Source organism: Falco biarmicus, chromosome 2 (assembly GCF_023638135.1).
Source record: "Falco biarmicus isolate bFalBia1 chromosome 2, bFalBia1.pri, whole genome shotgun sequence".
NCBI classification, from domain to species: domain Eukaryota; kingdom Metazoa; phylum Chordata; class Aves; order Falconiformes; family Falconidae; genus Falco; species Falco biarmicus.
The window spans coordinates 7213807-7233854 of NC_079289.1; the positions used below are offsets into that span (position 1 = coordinate 7213807).

The window sequence follows — 20048 nt, forward strand, 5'->3', positions numbered from 1 at the left end:
TTATTTATACTAAGTGTAGTATTTCCTTTGTGTGGTCCCTGGATAATTCAACAGCTTCATTAGGTTTTCAGTCAAAAAGGCACAAATGCAACTGCAAGCACAGACATACCAAATTTCTAGCAAGTTACTATATATTTATGTGATAGCTGTACGCAAAAATATTTCACAGGCCGTAACTTAATTATAGTGAAAATTCTTTGTGGGAAATAATTAAAGTGGACAATTCAGAAAACTTTACAAAAATACTTCTTTTTATTAAAAGCAGCAATTTCAAGCAGAACAATACACAGAATGTAAACATCACTAAGTTCAGCTCCAGCCTGCCGAACCTTCGAGAAAAGTCTACACTAAATGCATCTACCATACTAGCGAGTTAACAGACTATATTATAATTTGAAAATATATTTTCTACTTTGAATTAAGAAAAAGTAATTTATCGTAGTCTGTCCCAGCGCCAGATACTGGCATCATCACACACAGCTATAAGAATACTACTGTCCCTGCTAAAACTGGTTTGTCGAATGGCAGCAACACATTTAGGATGAGTAAGAGTCGTACACCTATAAATAAAAGAAAATGATTCAGCTGCAACATTAAATCTGCACTCATTACTACATTATGTAGCACTGTTCCACCAGCTCCTTATGTGACCTAGGAGGAACTGAAGGGCCACAGGATTATGCCCTTCACAGTGTGTTTTGCATTCCAAGCGTGGACTTGGGAAAGCAGTCGCTTCCTGCTCACCCACCGCCATTTCTTATCCACCCAATTTTAATTGAAGCACTGACTGAAAACTCACTGAATCACATTACTTAGGACTTCATAATCATTGTTTTTTCCCAGTGGTTAGGAAAAAAATATCATAACTGGGCGATGAAGAACTGCAGCATTTTCAGAAATTTCATGGTTTTATATATATATATACACACACGCATGTATTTATATAGATTTTATATATAATATATACAAGTATATATAAATATAATGGAATTATTATTTATATACATAGTGTATACACATTTTACACAGATAATGGGGGTTTTTGGTCTGTTTTGTTTTTGTTCAGCTTTTGTATGTAAGACATGCTGTAAAACTGCCTGGCCACACCGGGGAGGAGCTTAAAAGCCACACCGCTTTCTCCACATTGTACTCAAAGCCAACCTTTACACTGTCATTACTCTAGTCCTTTCACCTATTTCTCCTTTATCATGTGCTACACCTACCTAGCACATCTTCCCTCAATTGCTTTGTAAATTTTCACCTAATTAGTTTATAAGCTCTTTGAGAAACAAATTCTTTTTTACTGTATCTACATATAGTACCCAATACAATCTGACTGAGGCCTCTTGCCACTTCAATAATATAAATAACACATCAGTAAAAAATAATAAATGGCAACCTTTAGGGGCTCAGAATGTTTATTTACCTAGTAGCTAGAATGGAAAGTGGTGAGTACTGTTAAAGAATTTCTATAGTTATTGGTAAAGGAAAAAGGAAAGTATCCCAACTCCCTGTCTTAACAAAATTTAAAAAAAAAAAATTCACTACTCACTTGGCTTTATGAGGATCCTCTATTTCTAAATCCCAAACATAAAGTTTGCCAACCTGATTGCCCAGAGCAAGCATCTTTGAAAAAAAAAAAAAAAAACAAAAAAAAACACAACACCAGAGAATAGACATGTTAAAATACTATCTCAAAGAATGAAGTCAGAATTTTATAAAGACTCTATAGCTGATAAATTGTGTGTGACTGTTTGAACACGAATGACTTAGTTTGTTGAAGGGGTTAGAAAGGCTATAAAATTTGCCTCCTTTATTCCATTTTATTGTCCAGCTCTGCAGATGGGGGAGGAAGATATCAGTAAACACACCTTTGATGGAAAATAAGTATTTAATTGGTGGGACTTTTTTACCAGGCAGAACACAGAATGAAACATCTGCAGCTCCTGCAGTTTCCTACAAAGCCCCTCACAGCAAACGGTTCTGTTTCTCAATCATCACATGAATCAAGACTTTTCCCATGCCCATAAACATAGAATCAATGAAAAGCTACGCACATTTAAATACAGCGAAGTCAAATCTGACACATACCTTTTGCCAGAAATCCATTGAAAACCTCATGTACCATATATCACACTGGCTGTAATCAAATCTCCCCAAAATGGTCACATTTGATTCACTGGGCTTGATTTTATCTATATCATCTTCCATTTTGCCAGGTTTCCAGCACACAATGGCATTTTCACAAGACTGGGGTGGGGAAAAAGAAAAATCACCTGTATTTATAATTTGTATTGCACATTCAGTCTAACTTAATTATAACCAAACATTTCATCTCACAGCTTCCCCAATGACATTAAAAAAAGTACAACTGAAACCTCACCTCTGTCCTTGGATCACAGGCACATCACCAAGAATACATCACTGTCCATCACTGGGGAGCCTGCTGCCCTTACAGCTCTGCCAGATAACAGGACTGCAGGAGCCCTCCCTCAGCCACTTCAGAGGAAGTCAACCAGATGTGCTCAAACACACTCATGAGAAGTTTAAATTAACCTGGATTTGAGGATTGTTTACCCAATCCCTTTGACCAACAGGACCAGGCATGCATGGGTAGCTGGCAACAAGGCAGTTTGACCACCTCGTTTAATATCTGCAAGCCAATGTTACTAGGGGACACAACACATTAATCAGTTACTCCATTATGGGAGCCCTCATTTCTCCCTTTAGCAGCAGGATCCCTTAACAGTACCTATGGATTCTCTTCCTGTATGTTCCATGCAGACTCTAGGTAGCTGTTATCTATGTACTTTTAGCAGAGGTACAACTGTAGTAATAATTTTACTTCTTAAGTACAAGTTGCTTATCCACACATCCTGACAGGTGAAAAAATTCACAACACAATCCACAAAATTATTTCACACAACACAGTAATTTAGCCTAAGACCTAAATGCTAGTAAAGCTTATATTGTTTAAGATCTTCAAACAAGCACGTAAGAGTAATGTAGCTGAAAAAGCTGCAACATTACCTTGGAAAGAATTAGATCTCCCAACCATCGCACACAGTCAACATAGTTTCTATGTATGTCTCTTGTAGAAAAGTCAGGAAAGTGAATTTTCTGGGAAATAAAAGGCCTATGGAGAAAATTGCTGAGTGAGGTTCAGACAAACACAGAAGCACAAGTCCGATTTTTAATGGCCAGTTTTAACATATCTCAATGCCAAAAGGGCAAGCCTGTCTTTTTTGGTTTAATGGTTTTATAACAAAGTAGATTTTGTATGCCTTTTTTTTTTTTTTAATTATAACAGTCCCTGTTTTCATCCTCATTCCTAATGAAACAACTAGTTTCCTATGTTAAGACTGCGCAGACAGCGCTGAGCAAAGCCACTCCCTCAGATACTGAATACAGCTCCTGTTGCCAAATACTTCAAGAACTTATTAAGGTTCAGTTTTCCCCAAGATGTTGCTTTTGCAACATCTACACTGGTAAATAGAAATGCGCAGTATTAAAAAAAAAAAAAAAGCACGCTAAAAAAGCGTCATTTAATATTTGGTAACATTACCAAAACAAGCGAGAGTATTTTCACAGCTAGTTAAGTCTCATTGCTGAACATGTTCAGTGTGTTTTCTCAATTCTCTCAATGGTTTAACTAGAAGTTAAGATTAAAAAGTTGAGGAACTTCATAAAGGAGGACTTATCTATCATGTTTCTAATTGCCATGTTTACTTGACAATTTACTCGCTATCTGAAGTCAGATCACAGAATGATGAAAATTAAGGTTCTTACTACGTCAACAGTTTTGTCCCCACGCCAAAGTCAAATAACAGATACAATAATCAGTAATAACTACTCAATATAAAACTATCTGCTACATTTAATTGCACAGACTTCATTGCCTCCTAAATTTTTTGAGGTGAGAGGAAGAAAAGCTGCTGACATCTTGAAACACAATGAAATGCAAGCTTTAATTAAGAATGACAAAGGTAGTAATTCCAGACATTTTCTAGTCAAGCAGATAAGGAAATAATTAAGATACTGAAAAATAAAGGTCTCGGGACATCGAATCTGAATTCAGTAAAATTCTACTGAAGCAAACATCAATAGGACACATTCTAGAGAGATTCAGTATTCAGCACAATACCCAGATCACCCAGTATCCCCAGGAACTCCCAATTTGGATAGGAATTAACCTGGGCCACTGATGAGAGCATTCATGTTTTGCAAAGGCAGCCAAGAAGATGAAGACTACGGACTACGTACCTGTTGGTTTTATTTGGGTTGTACCCATAAGATTCTTTGATGGCATTTATCATTCTCTTGGAATTAATTCTCCAGAGTTTTAGAGAGTGATCCATTCCACAGGACATGATTTTTTCACCAAGAAGATCATAATCCTATGTATATAAAATAGTTTTGAGCACCCCCAGCCTAAGCTGCATGGTATCAACTCAGACTTTATGCCATCATTTCCATCAAAACAGCATATTCTGTGTAGACAATGCAATAAAAATGTGTATTTCAGATATAAAAGTACTAATAATGTAATCCTGCTCACTGCAAAGAAGCACAGTATCCTAATAATTATATTTACTCTCTCTCAAGAAAGAGAGGCATATTCAACAGCACTGACAGACAATGAAGCTACTGCTAGTTCTCCCCCCTCAGTACATTCCCTAGGTTTCTTTTATGGATCAACTTTGGCAGAATTCCAGGGCTATGACATGGGTGATGACTATTTAGAACCACAAGAGAATAATACAGTCAGGTTTCATACAGACGCACCCCTCACCTTTCAGGTCACACAACAGGAATGAAAACAGTTCTTAAGAGCAGCACATTAAAAGTCAGCTATTCTAGTTGGTATTTGCTGGGTACCAGCGTCTGTTCACAGCCACTGAAAAGCAGCATAACTCACCTGAAATAACTTCTTTCCTTCACTACCATGTGTCTCAAAGTTTATTTGCTCTTGCTGCTTTGGCTTTGTAAGACCTCAAGAACTTCAGAAGTGGGACCATCATGAAAACTTTTTACTCTTTCTAGCCCCACTGAGCTCTGTTTTGTTTACTTCTAGGCTGCACTGTGAGAAAGCTAGCTATTGAAACATAAGAGAAGGTGAACACCTGTCCTGCATATTGAGAGGTGGCCAGATCAAACCACCTTAGATTTAAACTTGTCTATCCCCTTAAAACAGAATTTATGCACTTCAGGTTTTTTTTAAGTAGGTATAATATCAAAACAGTGCACAAGAGGATAAATGTTGCATATCGTAGGCTTACTACCCTCTGTAAATCTAAATCACTGCCCCACAGTCTTCCACTTACTGCACTTAACACCTCATCCCTGTGCCCTTCTACTCCTCCAAATATTGCAACCAGCGTGTCTGTCTGGATGTTCCACAGTCTCAATGCATGATCTATAAAGAACAAATAAAATTACATGCTGCTTTTTATAGGTACATATGAATAATATATTTCAGCTTAACCACTTTCAATAACAGGTGTTCATGTAAACATCAAAAACGCACTTAATTCTTCACTTGTTAGAAACAAATGGAACTGCATTAACTACAATTGCCATTACAACTGAACTACTGTTAAAGTAATTCTGTAAGTGAGAAGGTGTGCCCACCCCCCTCCCCTAGGGACAGCTTCTGGCAAAAATATACTTGGATCTTCAGATCATCTGAAAAGCAAAGAAGAGTCTGATCTTGGACAAATACAGTTTTATTCAGTCTTATCTCAAAAAACAATTTTATGTATCAAAATCTCCTAGAATTCCTTTCAGCCATTCTTACATCAGCATTCAGAGAAGTTCTGATTTTCCGCTTTTTCATCTTTAAAATGTTATTCTTCAAGAACCACAGAATGTAGGGATGGGAGAAACTGTTTCTATAAACAATATGTATTCCAAAGTCTGACAAATCCACTTGTTTGAAGAAAGCTTTAACAATTTCTAATGAAGAACCTCTATTGTGTTTCCCAATGGAAACGGGAACCTCTAGTGTATTTCCCTTTTGGATTCCACAAGTACATTGCACAGAATTACAGCAACACCAACTGGAAGGCCACAAAGTCCCAAATATTTTCCTCTTTTTCTACTCATCTCTCAGCCAAGCAGTTCTGAGACTCCTACCTCATGACTTCTCAGAGACAGTATCTAGTCCAGAGATTGCACACTAAAACTTGTTACATTATGGCTGACGTTAAAAAGCTATTAAAAAGAGAACCTAAAAAAATACACGGAACAAGAAATTCAACATCACAGACCCACAGCACAAACTTGACAGTTGCAAAGATCAGAGGTTCCCAACTCCTATTCTCAGGCAGCTTCAGCAGTAATGCCAAATACGCTGGAGTCAAAAGTCACTTTATGTGAATGTTTCCAACTCAAGCATTCATGAATGCTTGCTCCTGTGGCAGATCACGTACTCCCTTACTTAACAGAACAGTCAAGATTAGGAAGTTGTGGCTATTTAGACGTTCTGGACAAGCCCACAAGACACCACACCAAACCCTCACTTCTCCCTTCACTATTATGCTTTTTACACAAAGTCCAGTTAACTGGACAGCAGTCCATTGCTGCTCCTGAACGACAGAGAATGGAAGTTTTTCCCCCATGGACACGGTGGTGAATGCTGTCTGCAACACTACAACAACCCCCCTAGATGGCAACATGACTCAACAACTGAAAAAAAATTTAAATCGGCTGTTAGACCATAAAGAGCAACCCCAAATCTCACTTTCTTCTTTCCTAAAAGCAGCATTGTTCACAATCCCTTTGCACCACAAGCAGAGTTATGTTTATTGTAGGCCATGGATTTAATATGTACAAGATATATAGCCATAAAAGAGCAAGAGTTGCTCTCAACTTTCAAGGTAAACTTGTTCAGTGCCATTCATAAAAAATTCTTGGAGATTTTGGCCATTTTCAAGACCAAAATCCAATCCAAAGTATCCTGACTTACACAAAAAAAAAAGAGGTTTTTTTCCTCACCTTTGCTTACAGATAAAAGGAGATTTGGATCTCTTGGATGGAATTTCAGTTCATTGATTGCATTTCCATGGCCCACGTAGTGCTGGGACAGAATTCAGAGACCAAGTTATCAATTCCCCTCATGTTTACATGTATTTAGAAGACATAAGTATCATGCCTTACTGAAATGCAAGCAGTATCTTGAAGTTCTGAGCACTCACCTTTATGCACTGCATTGTAATAGGATTAATTATCCTAATAATACCCCTGGACCCTGCCACAGCCAGAAGAGGATGGCTTGTATTACTATCGTATGTCCACGCACAGGTATAGAAATTTTCATCTGCCTACAACACCTTATGTTAAGGAATACAGAAGAAACAGGAGATTTTTTTTTTTCTCCAAACAATGTGATTTTTTTTTTTTAAAGTAAACTTGTTGCTATTTTATGAAATTGGGTCCAGCAGAGACTCCTGGGCACTAAGAAAAAGATACATATCCAGTTATACAACTGCAAATACAAGCAATGCCATCTTTTCTATAGGCGCCAATTTCCTCACTTCTGTTCCGTAAGGTACAAGGAATACCTCCTCTCTCTTGGCATCACTTTTTAATCTCTTTCTCCAAAACACCTGAAGATTGGGAATAATGAATCAAGACTGAGTTCACAAGTTATTGACTTGCGTATCGCAAATGATCAACACAACTTACTAACGCTTCAGAGCATGAAACATAGTTCTTAGGCTTTAAACCCAGTTCCAATTCATAGGGAAGTGGAGACCACTGCAAAGCAGTGAATGTGAAACATTACACAAATATTAGTGTTGGGAAGATTAAACTGATGGAGAATCAGTTTTCAAGTATTTTAATACAGCATGGTCCACGAGTCTGCATTTTTAATATTTTTTTCAATAGAAGAGCCTCTAGGATGTGGGATAGAGGTAAGACTTGGACCTAAGGAATGTGCCACATGAGCAAAGTATTAAATCACAGACAAAAACTTTGTATGCTTTTTCCTATAAAGCCTCTTCATTTTTGAGAGGAAGTGAACAAGTGGCTTTTTAACTTAAAAGGATACATCAGCATCCACATACGACTGCAACAGACGGATTTCTCCTTGTGAATGACATTCATATAAAGTAACCTGAAGGGAAAAAAGATGGGAGAGACTGCTGCTTACTTGTGCTATTTCAAAAGGAAATCACATGCACCTGTGTATTGACTGCCTGATGGGGAGAGGTAGCATGCCTTTACAGTTTAGATCTCATCTATCATCTGTTTGTTTCCAACAGGTAGAAATGGTTTGATAAAAGAACGCTCACAGCAGCTTCAGTAAAGCACCACTCCAGGACTTGTCAGCTGTTCTTCCCAGATATTAACATCTGTTATTTGAATTGTCTTAGTAAGATTAAACTCTATTTGGACTGTTACTACAGCCATCTCTAACATGACTTGGTCTTTTAGTGAGCCACACTGATGCTGTTTAATCTTAGTTTAGTCACTTCTGGTGACTGCCAGGAGGAAGAAACCTGGAAATGAAAGGCTTCTTGTTTATTCACAACACTTGCATAGAATGCACTTCAGGAGTTATTTTCAAGACTGAAATGACACAGATCCTGGCTCAGAAAAAGCCTATAAATTTACCCTGCACAAGCCATTAATTTACCTACTGAGCTGCCTGCCATCATTGCAGACACTTCTCATCCTATTTTAGACCCATGACCTTTTGGAAACAATAACATCTATGAAGAGCAATTTTAGTAAGAAAATACATTTACACACCTCTCTTCCTTATCCCATGTTTATATTACTGAAGGATTTTTTCCTTTACTATATAGGCTAATTCCCAAATAGCTAACACATGACTTCATAAAACAAGCCAGAAGATGTAACTCTCCCAGATAACAGACGTTACACACCTCAGAAATAAAGCTTTCTACATGAAGTATCCTGTGTCCGTACTAAATACAGGTAAAGGGATTGGCTGAAAAAAAGAATGCAAACAGAACCACATGGAAGGGCTTACGGTTAAAAACAGATTACTCACTCTGTTGCTGCCTACAGTGGCAAAAACGAGAGGATCACCTTCTTTACTGTGCCAGTTAAACTGGACTCCAAACAAAGGCTGCCCATGGTCCTCCTGTAGATGTAAAGTAAGATTAGAGACAAAAAAACCCCAAACCCACAGGCATGTTACCTCTGTGAAATTCAGCTGTGGTCGTGAACAGTTTAATTTATATTTTCCTCCTCAAACTACTGGGTTCACATCCAGTATAATTTCTGATACTGAACAGTTAAAAAGAACAGTTTTGTAACATCACATTTTAACTTGGCTGTCCTAAAGGGAGGTTAAAGGAATATTCTGACACCTCCCCTTTTTCTTCCCCTACCAAGCTTTTTTAAAAAAAGCAAAGGGGAAGAACTGTTGTCTCACAGTTATGGCCAGAAGCCAGCAGAACTCCCGAGTTATAATTGCAGCTCTACTACTTTTGCAATTTTGAACAAGGCAACCTCTGCATCTAAGGCGACATCTATATGCACTTTCTATGGTTATAATTACTTCCCTGCAAGGATTTACAGTTTTGCAGAGGAGAACTATTAAGACAGAGAAGAATCGGACTAGAAGGGTGGAGAAGGGCCACATTTAACTATTACAGCACAGTTAGGTCTTGCGACTGCACAGACACTACGAATGCTCTCCAGCATGTCACAATGCTGCTGCAAAGTTCATGCCTTCAAAGTGTTTTCAGATCACCTTCACAGTCAACACGGAAATGCCAAATACTATTTTTATACAACTTACATCAGTTTAATAGAGAAAAAAGAAGCAGATATGTTTATGAATTGCGATGAATATGGTGGTGCTTGTTAATAATTGATAACAGTATTTTGGCCTGTCCTGACAGGATGTTTTCAGTAAGAATAATGTTCATTAAAGTGCCTCCCCACAGGGGACTGTCTGGGACAGTGCAAGCAGGAAGGAAGTGTCTCGTCTCATGACGGCTGTTAAGCGGCCTTCAAATGGCAGTGCTTCAGAGACAACACAAGGAATGCCCTGGCAGCTCTGGCCTATCCAAGAACCAAAGAATAAATCTGAGGAGAGGGTGCGGGTGGGGAGTCCAACGCTACCCAGAAAAGTAAGGAAGTCTGGAAGAATTTAAAATAGCATTATTTACCGAGAAAGGCAGTATCTATTATTAACAGAGATAACTAGAAGAGCTAAAAAATTAGAAAATCTTTCACAGATGAAAGGTCCTGCAATTCATATGAGAGGTAACAACTTCCAAAGCTGAATACAGATTAAAAAGAATTGTTCAAAGTTTAACTCAAAGTATTACCCACCATACCATGAAAGAACGGACTAGTGGCTTTATGTGATGAGGGATATTAGCAAAGGGAAAAGTAGCAAGGTTATTAGTGACCCCAGGACAGAAGGAAAAAGCAGGTATTCAGCATCTGTAAAGCATTATCGGTTAATCAGAGATGAAGAATGAGGAAAACTATGCCATAAAATTACATACACAAGGTCATGATTTTTAGTGTCCCATGAAATTTACAAATTTTACTGTCTAGGCTTGTTTTTTAGCATATTTAAGCCTTTCCTGAAGAGAATGGCTGAGAGGTCAAATACAGAATACTTAAAAAAAATTTCTACTAATAATTGATTGGGGTTTAACTTTTGTATTAGAGTTCATGCTGGTGAATACTGGGGGCTTTTGACATACCGCATGAAGATAACACAGGTAAAATGCATGATTCTTACTGCTTTATTACAGACATGTATTCGCAGGTTTTGCACTTGTTTTACTGGAATAACCTTGTTCTCTGTCATCTGCACTGTTTCTGACAAATTTAGTGAAATGGGGAAAGTAAAAAGGAAGATGTTTTTCCCCCCCAAGCTTGGATGGTTTTCCAGCATCAGCTGTAGTAAGTTTATGATTTTCTAGGTAGGACCCAGACTAGGGTGACACGTAACAAGAAGAGAGATACAACAGATGGCTATACTGTTTCTGTATTTTTATATTTGAGTGCACACTTGGAAGTATTTAATAAGCTTTTTCAAAGACAGCCTATTTCCCTGGAAAAACTACTCTGCGAGACACATGTCTTTGTATGACCTACAACACCCACACTATGTTCCTCACATTGAGTGCTACAACCTCCAAGAGCCTGACCATACATATCGCAGTTTTTCTGGTGTCTAATAGATGAAGTCAGGCTGAGGCTCTTGTAGGAAGTCACTACGGTATCTGAAGAAGTTACGCTCACCTCCTTTAAACTACCATCATCCTCACTAGTCAGAGACAGCACAAGCTATTTTGATAATACTTCTCTGCTCTAATTTTTGTCCCAAGCGCTAAACAGTGAAGCAGGTTTTTAAAAACATTACACTTTTAGGTGCTACACAATATGGTTATCCTAAGATGCCAAGTATGTCACGCAAAATTGACCACTAGCTTGTACAGACGGAAGACTGACCCAGATGCTGGTACAAAAGTAGAACTCTGAAATGTCATCTTAACCCTGGTATGATTAAAGGGCACAAAACCCAAAGGACTCAGGTTCTTTGTACACCAGAGAAAGAAGGCAGAGGAGAAAATAGACCTACAATTGTTAAAAAAGCAAATAAATAACAAACCAATGGTTAGTTCTGCCCTTACTCAATGCCAACTCAGGCTCAGTCAGAGAGTAAGCCTACAGCTGTTTTTAGACTGAGGGCAGTGAAGTAATAAGCCAACACAAAAAAATAATCACCTGCGACTACATGAACACATTTTAATAACGCTGTCACCCACAGTGCCAGTGGGAAACCAACCGACCACGCATGCATTTCCAGTTCCCAGCTATGGAAGCAAGCCAGTATTGGCAGTGGTTGTAGCTACTTCTCCTTTACACACCAACAAACTAGAATCTTGTATATGGTTGCTTACTGACTCCCAGCTCAGGGGACAGTGAGTAGAAGCTGAGACACCACCCACTGCTAACAACCACTGAGCCACACCCTAAGAAAGAGTAAAAGGTAGGAGGGCAAATACCAGCACAGTTTTAAAGGGAGCAGATCAAAGCAGAATCCACATGGTTCTCTGCTGAAAGATTTATAAGCAAAACATGTATGGATGTGCAACTGTTAGCTTTATATGCTCATTTAGGAACCACAGTTCCATTCAGCCCACAGGGAGCAAAAGTTTTTCAGTAGTGCAAAAAAAAAAAAAAACCCACACAAAAAAACAAAACCAGGCAGTATTTTATTTCCTGTCATATTCCAAGTTATATTTTTGTTTTCTTGATGCTTACATATCCCCCAAAATAACTTTCACAGTAGTATTTAAAAGGCATATTTAGCAAGCACTTAGTTTTTCAGGCTGAATCATAAGCATTTAACAGTCAAAGCAGACAGAAATGGCCATATTTCTTTGTTTCCCCAAGGAAGAAAAGTAAAAAGCAAAATAAGAGGGAAAAGCAAGAGTAGGAAAGTGTAAAAAACACATCATTTTTATATCCCTAAAGAATAATAAAATTAACTTCCATGTCTTTAAATCATGTTGACTCTTCATTAATTTCAGTACATGCACCTTAAAGCATAGTTCAAAGAGATTTAAACAATGGGATATATGATGTGATATGCAGAGTGACAAGTGTCTTTCTGAACCCATAGACAACATTCAACTGTTGAAGAGTTTATCTCCACAGTATCTGCAAAATTAGCAAAGAACAGGAAAAAGAAAAGGAGAGGCTTCTTCAAACATGAAGTAAAAACTGGTTACCAAATTTGGCTGCTACATAGTCTTTGTATTAACATGCTTGTTTATTAGCATTAATTTCGATTTAAAGAGAAATGGGGGGAAAAGATAAAAGATATCCCACTTAACTGAAATGCTACATTTACTCCCTCACAGCTTGATTCCACTTGCACAGGAATGTGCTCTCAGGCCCTGATCCAAATCCATGGAAGTCGGGGATTGCTTAACTTCATACAGTGGTCTTTTGGGTCACCCTATTAGTGGGGCCTGGGTTGAATTTAGGGTGAAGGAATGTTGTGTTTTCCCAGAAGATGCTTGAAAGTACTAATCCCTTTGGAATATTCGGTCGGCAGACAGAAAACAAAGGCTCAGCAAAATTAAGAACCTGTTAAATGTTTGGGTGCTGAAAGGCCGACACCTGTGTTTGAAGTATAACTTGAAGCCACAAAAAGCACTTCTGTGGGAGCAATTCATGCGAGAACAGCTGCCTACCTAGGTGAAAATGAAAGAACTTCCTTTCCTCCTACACCCTGAAAGGACTGCAGATAATTTTTATAGTTCAAAAAAAACACATTAAGATCAGCTTATTTCCCAGATACTTTTGTCAGTATAACTGCATATCACAATTTCTCCAGTGGCAAAGCTCATTTAGGAGGTTTCCATGCTCCAAATTTCTCATCCCCTCCTGCACGGCTACCCTAGCATTTCAGTGAGGCAGTCTAAAGCCAAAGTTCAGAAACAGCTACATCAGCACAGCTCAACAGTTAAGTGTGTGGGAATAACAAAAAACTCTTAAAGCAAGTCTGCAGAAAATATCCACTGCAGAGCTGCACACTAAATATAAAGTTTAACAAAACTCCCATCTTGTTCCAGATGCAATCTTTGCTTTATTTAGAACTCATAAAAATCCGATCTGATGGCATGTTTACAGCTTTTGCCAAATAAATATCCCACACAATGAGGAGGAATGAAAAAACAACATCCTGACAGTGCAAAAGAATAGAAAAGAAAATTCATTCAGTCCACCATAGTCTGTCACCAGTGCAGAAGAAAACAATAATACCCTAAACCACAAGAACTGAGAGTAAAGACCATGAATCCACATCCCTTAATGCTAGTATTATGCAGGGAGATAAATATGACCTAGATCAGGTGCAAACACACAATCACAACACTCACAATATATTAAGCAAACTGCACTATACAGCATTTATGACAATTTCCAGAGGACAGAAAATACCCAATCTGGTAAGCAGGAGGAAAAAGCTATTCCAAGATCATTGGAATGTTTTGTGGGGGTTTTAGGGGGTTTTTTTAACACATTTTAACAAGTAGAAAAATCTGTACAGGTTCTGTGTTTTTACATCAAGTTGTCACAGGTTTCATTTTATCTGAATTTGTTTATTCGGTTTCTTATCTTTATCTCAAGCAACTACAGCTTCAATGAAATACGTAATCATAACATATCACATATAACTTTGCAAACCTGTACAAAAATTGGGTTAATTGCAGAACTACCTAGTGTTTCCTATTTCTCAGCATCCTTTTCCTTCAAAACTTCAGCCATTCCAAATATGAAAGGTACTTTCTTCAAATGAACATGGAACATAATCTATACAGATATTTCAAAATCTCTATTTTGACACCATTTCAGTCAACATTAACATTACTTGCCAGCAAGTGGTACCCAGCATTCCCGTGCTGAAGCTTACACATACCTACCTTTAGGCTATTTACACATTTGAAGGAATATTTGCACTTCTTTGACTTCCATTTTCCTTTCCCCCAGCTTTTTCTTCCTGGTGCATTAGGAGTGTTTGTTGGTGTATCAGGGCGTTCAGTGTTAGTACCACTTTCAATACTAACGGCATCATCCTGAAAACATTTAAATTATATAGGAGGTAATAAAGATATCATTAACTGCTGTATAAATTCAACTGATTTTGCAGCACTTGGCCTTTTCACTTTTTGTTCTTCTCTGTAGAGAACAGAAGATCTCCTAGGACTCGGTGTTATTTAGATTCATGTATTTAAATATATTACTAACATAATAGCATTCCTCCCTAGAAACAGAACATGAGTCACATGAGGCCTTATCCAAGAGGGAGAGATGTGAACTGTGATCTAGTGAAGTTTCTTCAGAATACTGGTAGCTGCTTTTAAGAAAATGTCTAAAGATAAAGCAGTTACTTTCCCTAGAAAAAAAATCTTTGACGTAGATGAAATCAGTACTCTGAAGCACTGAAGGAAGAGGCTGTTTGTGTAAAAACATTATGCTTAGCCATACCAAGAATCTAACTGTTCTGAGACTTCTGTACGCCCTCAGCAGCATCAGGCACAGCAGTTCTGCAATAAGTCAGCACTGCCACTAGAAGAGTAAGTCCTACCTCTCCCTCCTGCTCTTTTCTAAAGATACTTTCTTCAACTAAAAGCTAAGAAAAAAAAATTAGCTTTCTGTCAGATCAGCTAACTACAGCTAACTAAACCAACTGCCCCTCCAACCATCAGCAGCCAGAGCTGAGGTAACGATGGGGAGAACTGAAAAAAAGGGGTGTGCAAAACAACCCACCGAGGCGCTGAGCAGTTTTAGATCAGCTTTGGGCAATTAACACTAATTTCATATGCAGACTGACTGCACAACACTACTCAAAATAACATTTCTATTCCCTGCATCACCCATCAACATCACAGTGCACTTCAATTTCACCTGCATCATAACTGGCAACCCTGTGCTTCCATATGAGTAAGTTCAGCTTGTTAAAAATCAACTTGTTTTGTTTTGGTTTTGGTTTGTTTTGGCAAGGTAGTCTGGTCACTTTCATCGGAGTAGTTGGGCGGAAAAGAACTCATTCGAAGGCCCTGTGATTTCCAGATCAGAGCTAAGGGAGACAGAGGCAGACAACAGTCTGTCACTGGAGGAGATTAAGCGTAACATGAAGCTGCATCAGGAAACCCACTAGGAATGTGGAATAAGGTCAACTATAAAGACTAATACACCAATTCCCACCAAACATTTATTCTTTGTCCTAGTTTTGTGTCTGTATTATCAGAAGCCAGTAGAGGTGTACCAGCCTGTTTGCCCAACAACTCTGAAAATCAGGACATCAAGAGGAAAAAAAAAGGAAGGACAACACACAAGCCTGTAAGTGAACTGCCTAAACCTGGGGTCATTCCCCTCAAGTTGCACCCCTGAAAAAGCCAGCCCTCCCTTAATGTGCATAACAGAGTTTAACGATTTTTACGTTTTCTCGTTTCTTCTCCATTACACTAAAAAATTTTCAGAGTTTGCCAAATTCTCATCTCCCAAGTGTACTTGCTAGCCAGAGTCATAATAATTTACAAGACTGATGTTTTATCTCTGGACTAGTCAGATATTGTTAATATAAGAACACCAAGTACCTGGTATGATGCAACTACACCGGGTATCTGCAACTACAACATAACCGACAAACTTGCACCCAGGATACCTGCGGAACAAAATATACCCTTTTTCCAAATCAACACTATTACACCAACTTTTAAACAGAATCCCCATCTTTCAGGAAGAGTGGAGTCCAGTAACAAACTCAAAAGGGAATCCTTTCACCATGGAAATACATCGCATTTTCAATAACCAGAAAGTCCACATCTGTAGTCACTGACAGCCTACAAGGGGCACCAAAGTAAACCTGAATGGCTTTGTTAAAAAAACAAATTCGGCAGCAGCGGTGCAGAGCACCTCAAACCTGCCTGTCACCTCACAAGCAGCATGTCCACAGGTTGCGGGGGATGTGGTCCAGATCCCTTGCTTTCTAGGTAAGTGCTCTAACCAGAAAAAAAAACCCCACACTGCATAAAGCTAACACCCAAGTAACCCCCCCACACACACTCCATAACTAGACAAAATGACTGCTAGATACCTTAGACTAAGTTTATCTCTCAAGTCTAAAGCTATTCTAGATCAATCACATTACCTTTGCTCTGAACACTAGATTTTAGCCCAACTTCGAGAATTACAGTCCTCATCCCCTGCTGCCGCCTTCTGCTGACAGAGGCTTATGAGCACTATCCCCTACTCCTCATTCACCAAGGGGCCGCACACACAAATTTATGCCACATGTTACTCCGCAACGTGACGGTGAAGACACGCGCCACAAATCTGCAAGAAAAAATGACCCATTTTTTTTGGCTGCAAAATGGCCAAAGAAAGCCTGACATTTCGAAACAGACTTCGAGCCAGAGCCCACTGAGAGTTTGGGCCTCAAATCCTCCCTCACCCACGTGGAAGGAAAGTGAGTGTCTCTCCCAGAGACCCACGCCGGTCTCTGCCACCGGGGCCTCCCTCCAGCGGCCCACCGGGGGCAGCCACCGAGCCCCGGCGGCCGGGTGACACCCGCCCCTCCCTCCTCGCCCCCAGCCCCTCTCCCGCCCGGGAGGCGCCCACGCCCCGGCGGGGTCGGACGGGGCCCTCGGGGCGCGGGACACCCCGAGTGGGCCGGCCCGGCAGCTCCTCTCACGGCGAGGCCCGGCGGGCGAGGCCCGGCGGGCGCGACCCCCCCCCCTTTCCGCCGCCTTCGCCTCAGCGCTCCCGCCCGCCCCCGGCGCGAGGCCCCGCGGCCGCCGCGCGCGCGCTCCCGCCTCACCGCCCCTCCCCCCCGCCCCAGCCGCCCACTCCCGCGCCCCGGCCTCACGTTCTCGTCGCCGGACAGGTCCCCGGGGTTACTGTTCTCGTCGCTGCTCAGCTTCTGCTTCTTCGCCGGCATCTCACCCCCCACTCCCGCCGATGCCGCCGCCGCCGGGGCTTCTCCCCGCTCAGACATCTTCCCCGCCCCCCAACCCCGCCACGCAGCCGCAAAGCGCGGACGGGGAGGTCGAAACGCCTGCCGTAAAGCAGCCCCGCGCCCCGTTCCCCGGCCGGGGAGCGGCGAGCTGCCACACTGCTGAAAAAGCGCTCTTCCCGCGCCCGGCGGCGCGCGGCGCCTCAGGGGCTGGCGGCGGCTGAGGGGGCGCTGCGGGCGGAGGGGTCCTTGCTCGCCTCGGCGAGGCTAGGCGTTGGGTTAGCCCGTCGTTTTAACGGCAGGGAAACGTGGTGGCACTTTATATCGTTGCTTGTAGCCTGGCCGTGCGAGGCAGGTCCGGCCGAGGATACGTGTGAGGTAGAAACGAGCAGTCCCTGTCGCCACGGGTGCTAACGGTCCCTCTGTCCGTCTTGGTGCGGTTGTTGTTTCTTGTGCCTAAAGGACTTTCGTTGTCTTGCTCTACAAAAGTCCTGTAATCTGAAAATGGTGTTTCGGAGGAGTAAGATAAGCTCTGCTCAGCTGCCTGCTACTGTACTCCCTGACAAGTTCCTTCTACAGCTATAAATGAAATAATTGCAGTTGCCAGATTTGTATTTATTTATTTCAGAAATCAAAGGTCCCAAAGTCATAATAATTATGAACAGTAAAATAAAAAAACTTCCACCGAAGGGGAAAAGTAATTGGCCCACAGGCACAGTGTCTTATCTTGTAGGGGCAGAAACAAGTCTTTCCTCCCTGAGGGAGACATTCCAGTCTCAAAAAGCAATTGCTTTGAGGGCAGTGGCAGAGGTGAACCATGCTCTGTATGTAAAATTTAGTCTCGCATCACCCTTGGAGATAAAGAGGAAAAGATATGCTTAAAATGATGCACGTAGTATAGTGGTTCTAGCAATGAACAGTCTCTTCTTCTGCAGAACTGTAGGCTCCAATGAAGCATTACATAATATATAGCAAAAGGTTGTAGTTCACAATTAATAAAGCTCTGTCTGGCTCTGTGCTGTAAGATCAAGGTTGTGATAAGTGTTTGTGGGAGAATGTACAGTCTTGCGCTTTTTTCAAGTATGACAGGATGTTTTGAGACTGGCATCTTAATTAAGAGTAAATCACAACTGTGCTGCAGATCTGTTGAAAGAAGGGCAGGCATAAAGTTTTCAGTGGTGAGAATTTTTAACTTCTCCCCATGGGTGCCCTTGAGCTACTGGAGGGAAGACAGCTCCCCTTCGTTTCTCAGCTGTCAGCTGACATTCTCCAGATGGCCAGCTACACATTCAACTCCACCAGCTTTCACTGGCTCATCCCAAACATAAGGAAAGTGAAAGCTTCGGCTAGCCCGTGCTTCTTGGCTTGCATATGGGAAGGTTCCCCACCCACGCCCAGAATCAACCAGTTTGGTCTCCATCACCAGCTTACTGGGCCCAGACTGGTCTATGCCATTTCCTATCTTCTGGATGCTAAATGACTCCCTTCACCCAGTAACAATCCTGCTGTCCTCACTAGACTGTTCTTAGTCTAAACCACTTGCCTTTTTTTTTGCTTTCTCAGAAGATACAAAAGGCCGGTACACCGGGGGAGCTGAGTTTCCAAAAGTACACTTCATCAAGCTTCTATTTAAAGAATTAGTTGTGTGGTTAAACACCAGCTTGGAAGTTCAGAGGATTTGCTTCAATTTGTGCTCTGCTGAGGTTCTCTTTGGAAAGTGTCTATGCTTTTCTGTACCTCAGTTTATTGACTGTATTATGGGAGAAGCTGGGGGTATAATATCCAGGGGGGAGGGGGTGTATTATGATAAAAAAATATACATTATATTCATTATTTGTTTAATTAGTATGATACTGCTATATAGATACCACAGATACATTAACTAAGAAGTAATAGGGCCCTTGACATAGTGTACAGAGGAAAATGGGAGAACAATATAATATTTTTAAAAAATCTGCAGTCATTTTCAAGTAACAATAATTCTTTGGTATTTTAAAAGCACGTGGTAGGTACTTGGGAGGGCTAGACTTAATATATACGGGAGGATTTTGCCAAATGTGAGTTCTCATGGGATTGTAATAGTAAATGTAAAAAAATAAAATAATTCTGAAATGCCTTGAAGACATGAGGTCTTAAGATATGAGCTGCTTTGGGGGATTTATTACATACAAGAATACTTCTGGATCATTCAGGGACATTGAAATACTTTTTATATATGTGGGTTGAAAGTAAATCAGTCTCATTCTTTTCAAGGCAGGCTTCTTCACAGAATCATGAGATCATGTAGATTAGAAGGGACCTCCAAAGCTCATCATCTTTAACCCCTGCTCAAAGTAGGACCAGTTCAAGCTGATTCCTCAAGGCCTCATTGATTCCAGTTTTGAATACCTTCAACACAAGAGATTTTTGCAGCCATTGTGGTCCACTGTTTTCAGTGTTTGAATGCCCTCATGGTAATTTTATTTTTTTCCCTCGTAATGAGTCAGAAATTCCCGTGCTTCAGTTTTTGTCCCTTTCCCCTCATTTTTGCCTCTCATTCTCTCCCTGTGCATCTGTTTTCTCTACATCTTCCCAT

The 20048-nt window shown here is 40.4% G+C and overlaps 1 protein-coding gene across 2 annotated transcripts; it reads right to left on the reverse strand.

Annotated features, from left to right (window-relative positions):
* Nucleotides 1-230: 230 nt before the first annotated feature.
* Nucleotides 231-17534, reverse strand: EED (embryonic ectoderm development). Of its 2 annotated transcripts, XM_056328520.1 has the most exons (12): nt 17387-17534; nt 14439-14591; nt 9023-9115; nt 8054-8119; nt 7197-7322; nt 6997-7078; nt 5325-5416; nt 4264-4397; nt 3031-3136; nt 2092-2250; nt 1553-1626; nt 231-560 (listed from the first exon to the last, which is right to left on the reverse strand). In XM_056328520.1, exons 1-12 carry the CDS (start codon nt 17513-17515, stop codon nt 434-436), a joined length of 1341 nt encoding a protein of 446 aa, XP_056184495.1. In that variant the 5' UTR covers nt 17516-17534; the 3' UTR covers nt 231-433. The 2 variants fall into 2 exon arrangements, with proteins under 2 accessions (XP_056184495.1, XP_056184496.1); XM_056328521.1 differs by lacking the exons at nt 5325-5416; nt 6997-7078 and having other exon boundaries at nt 17387-17533.
* Between the last annotated feature and the right edge of the window lie 2514 nt (nt 17535-20048).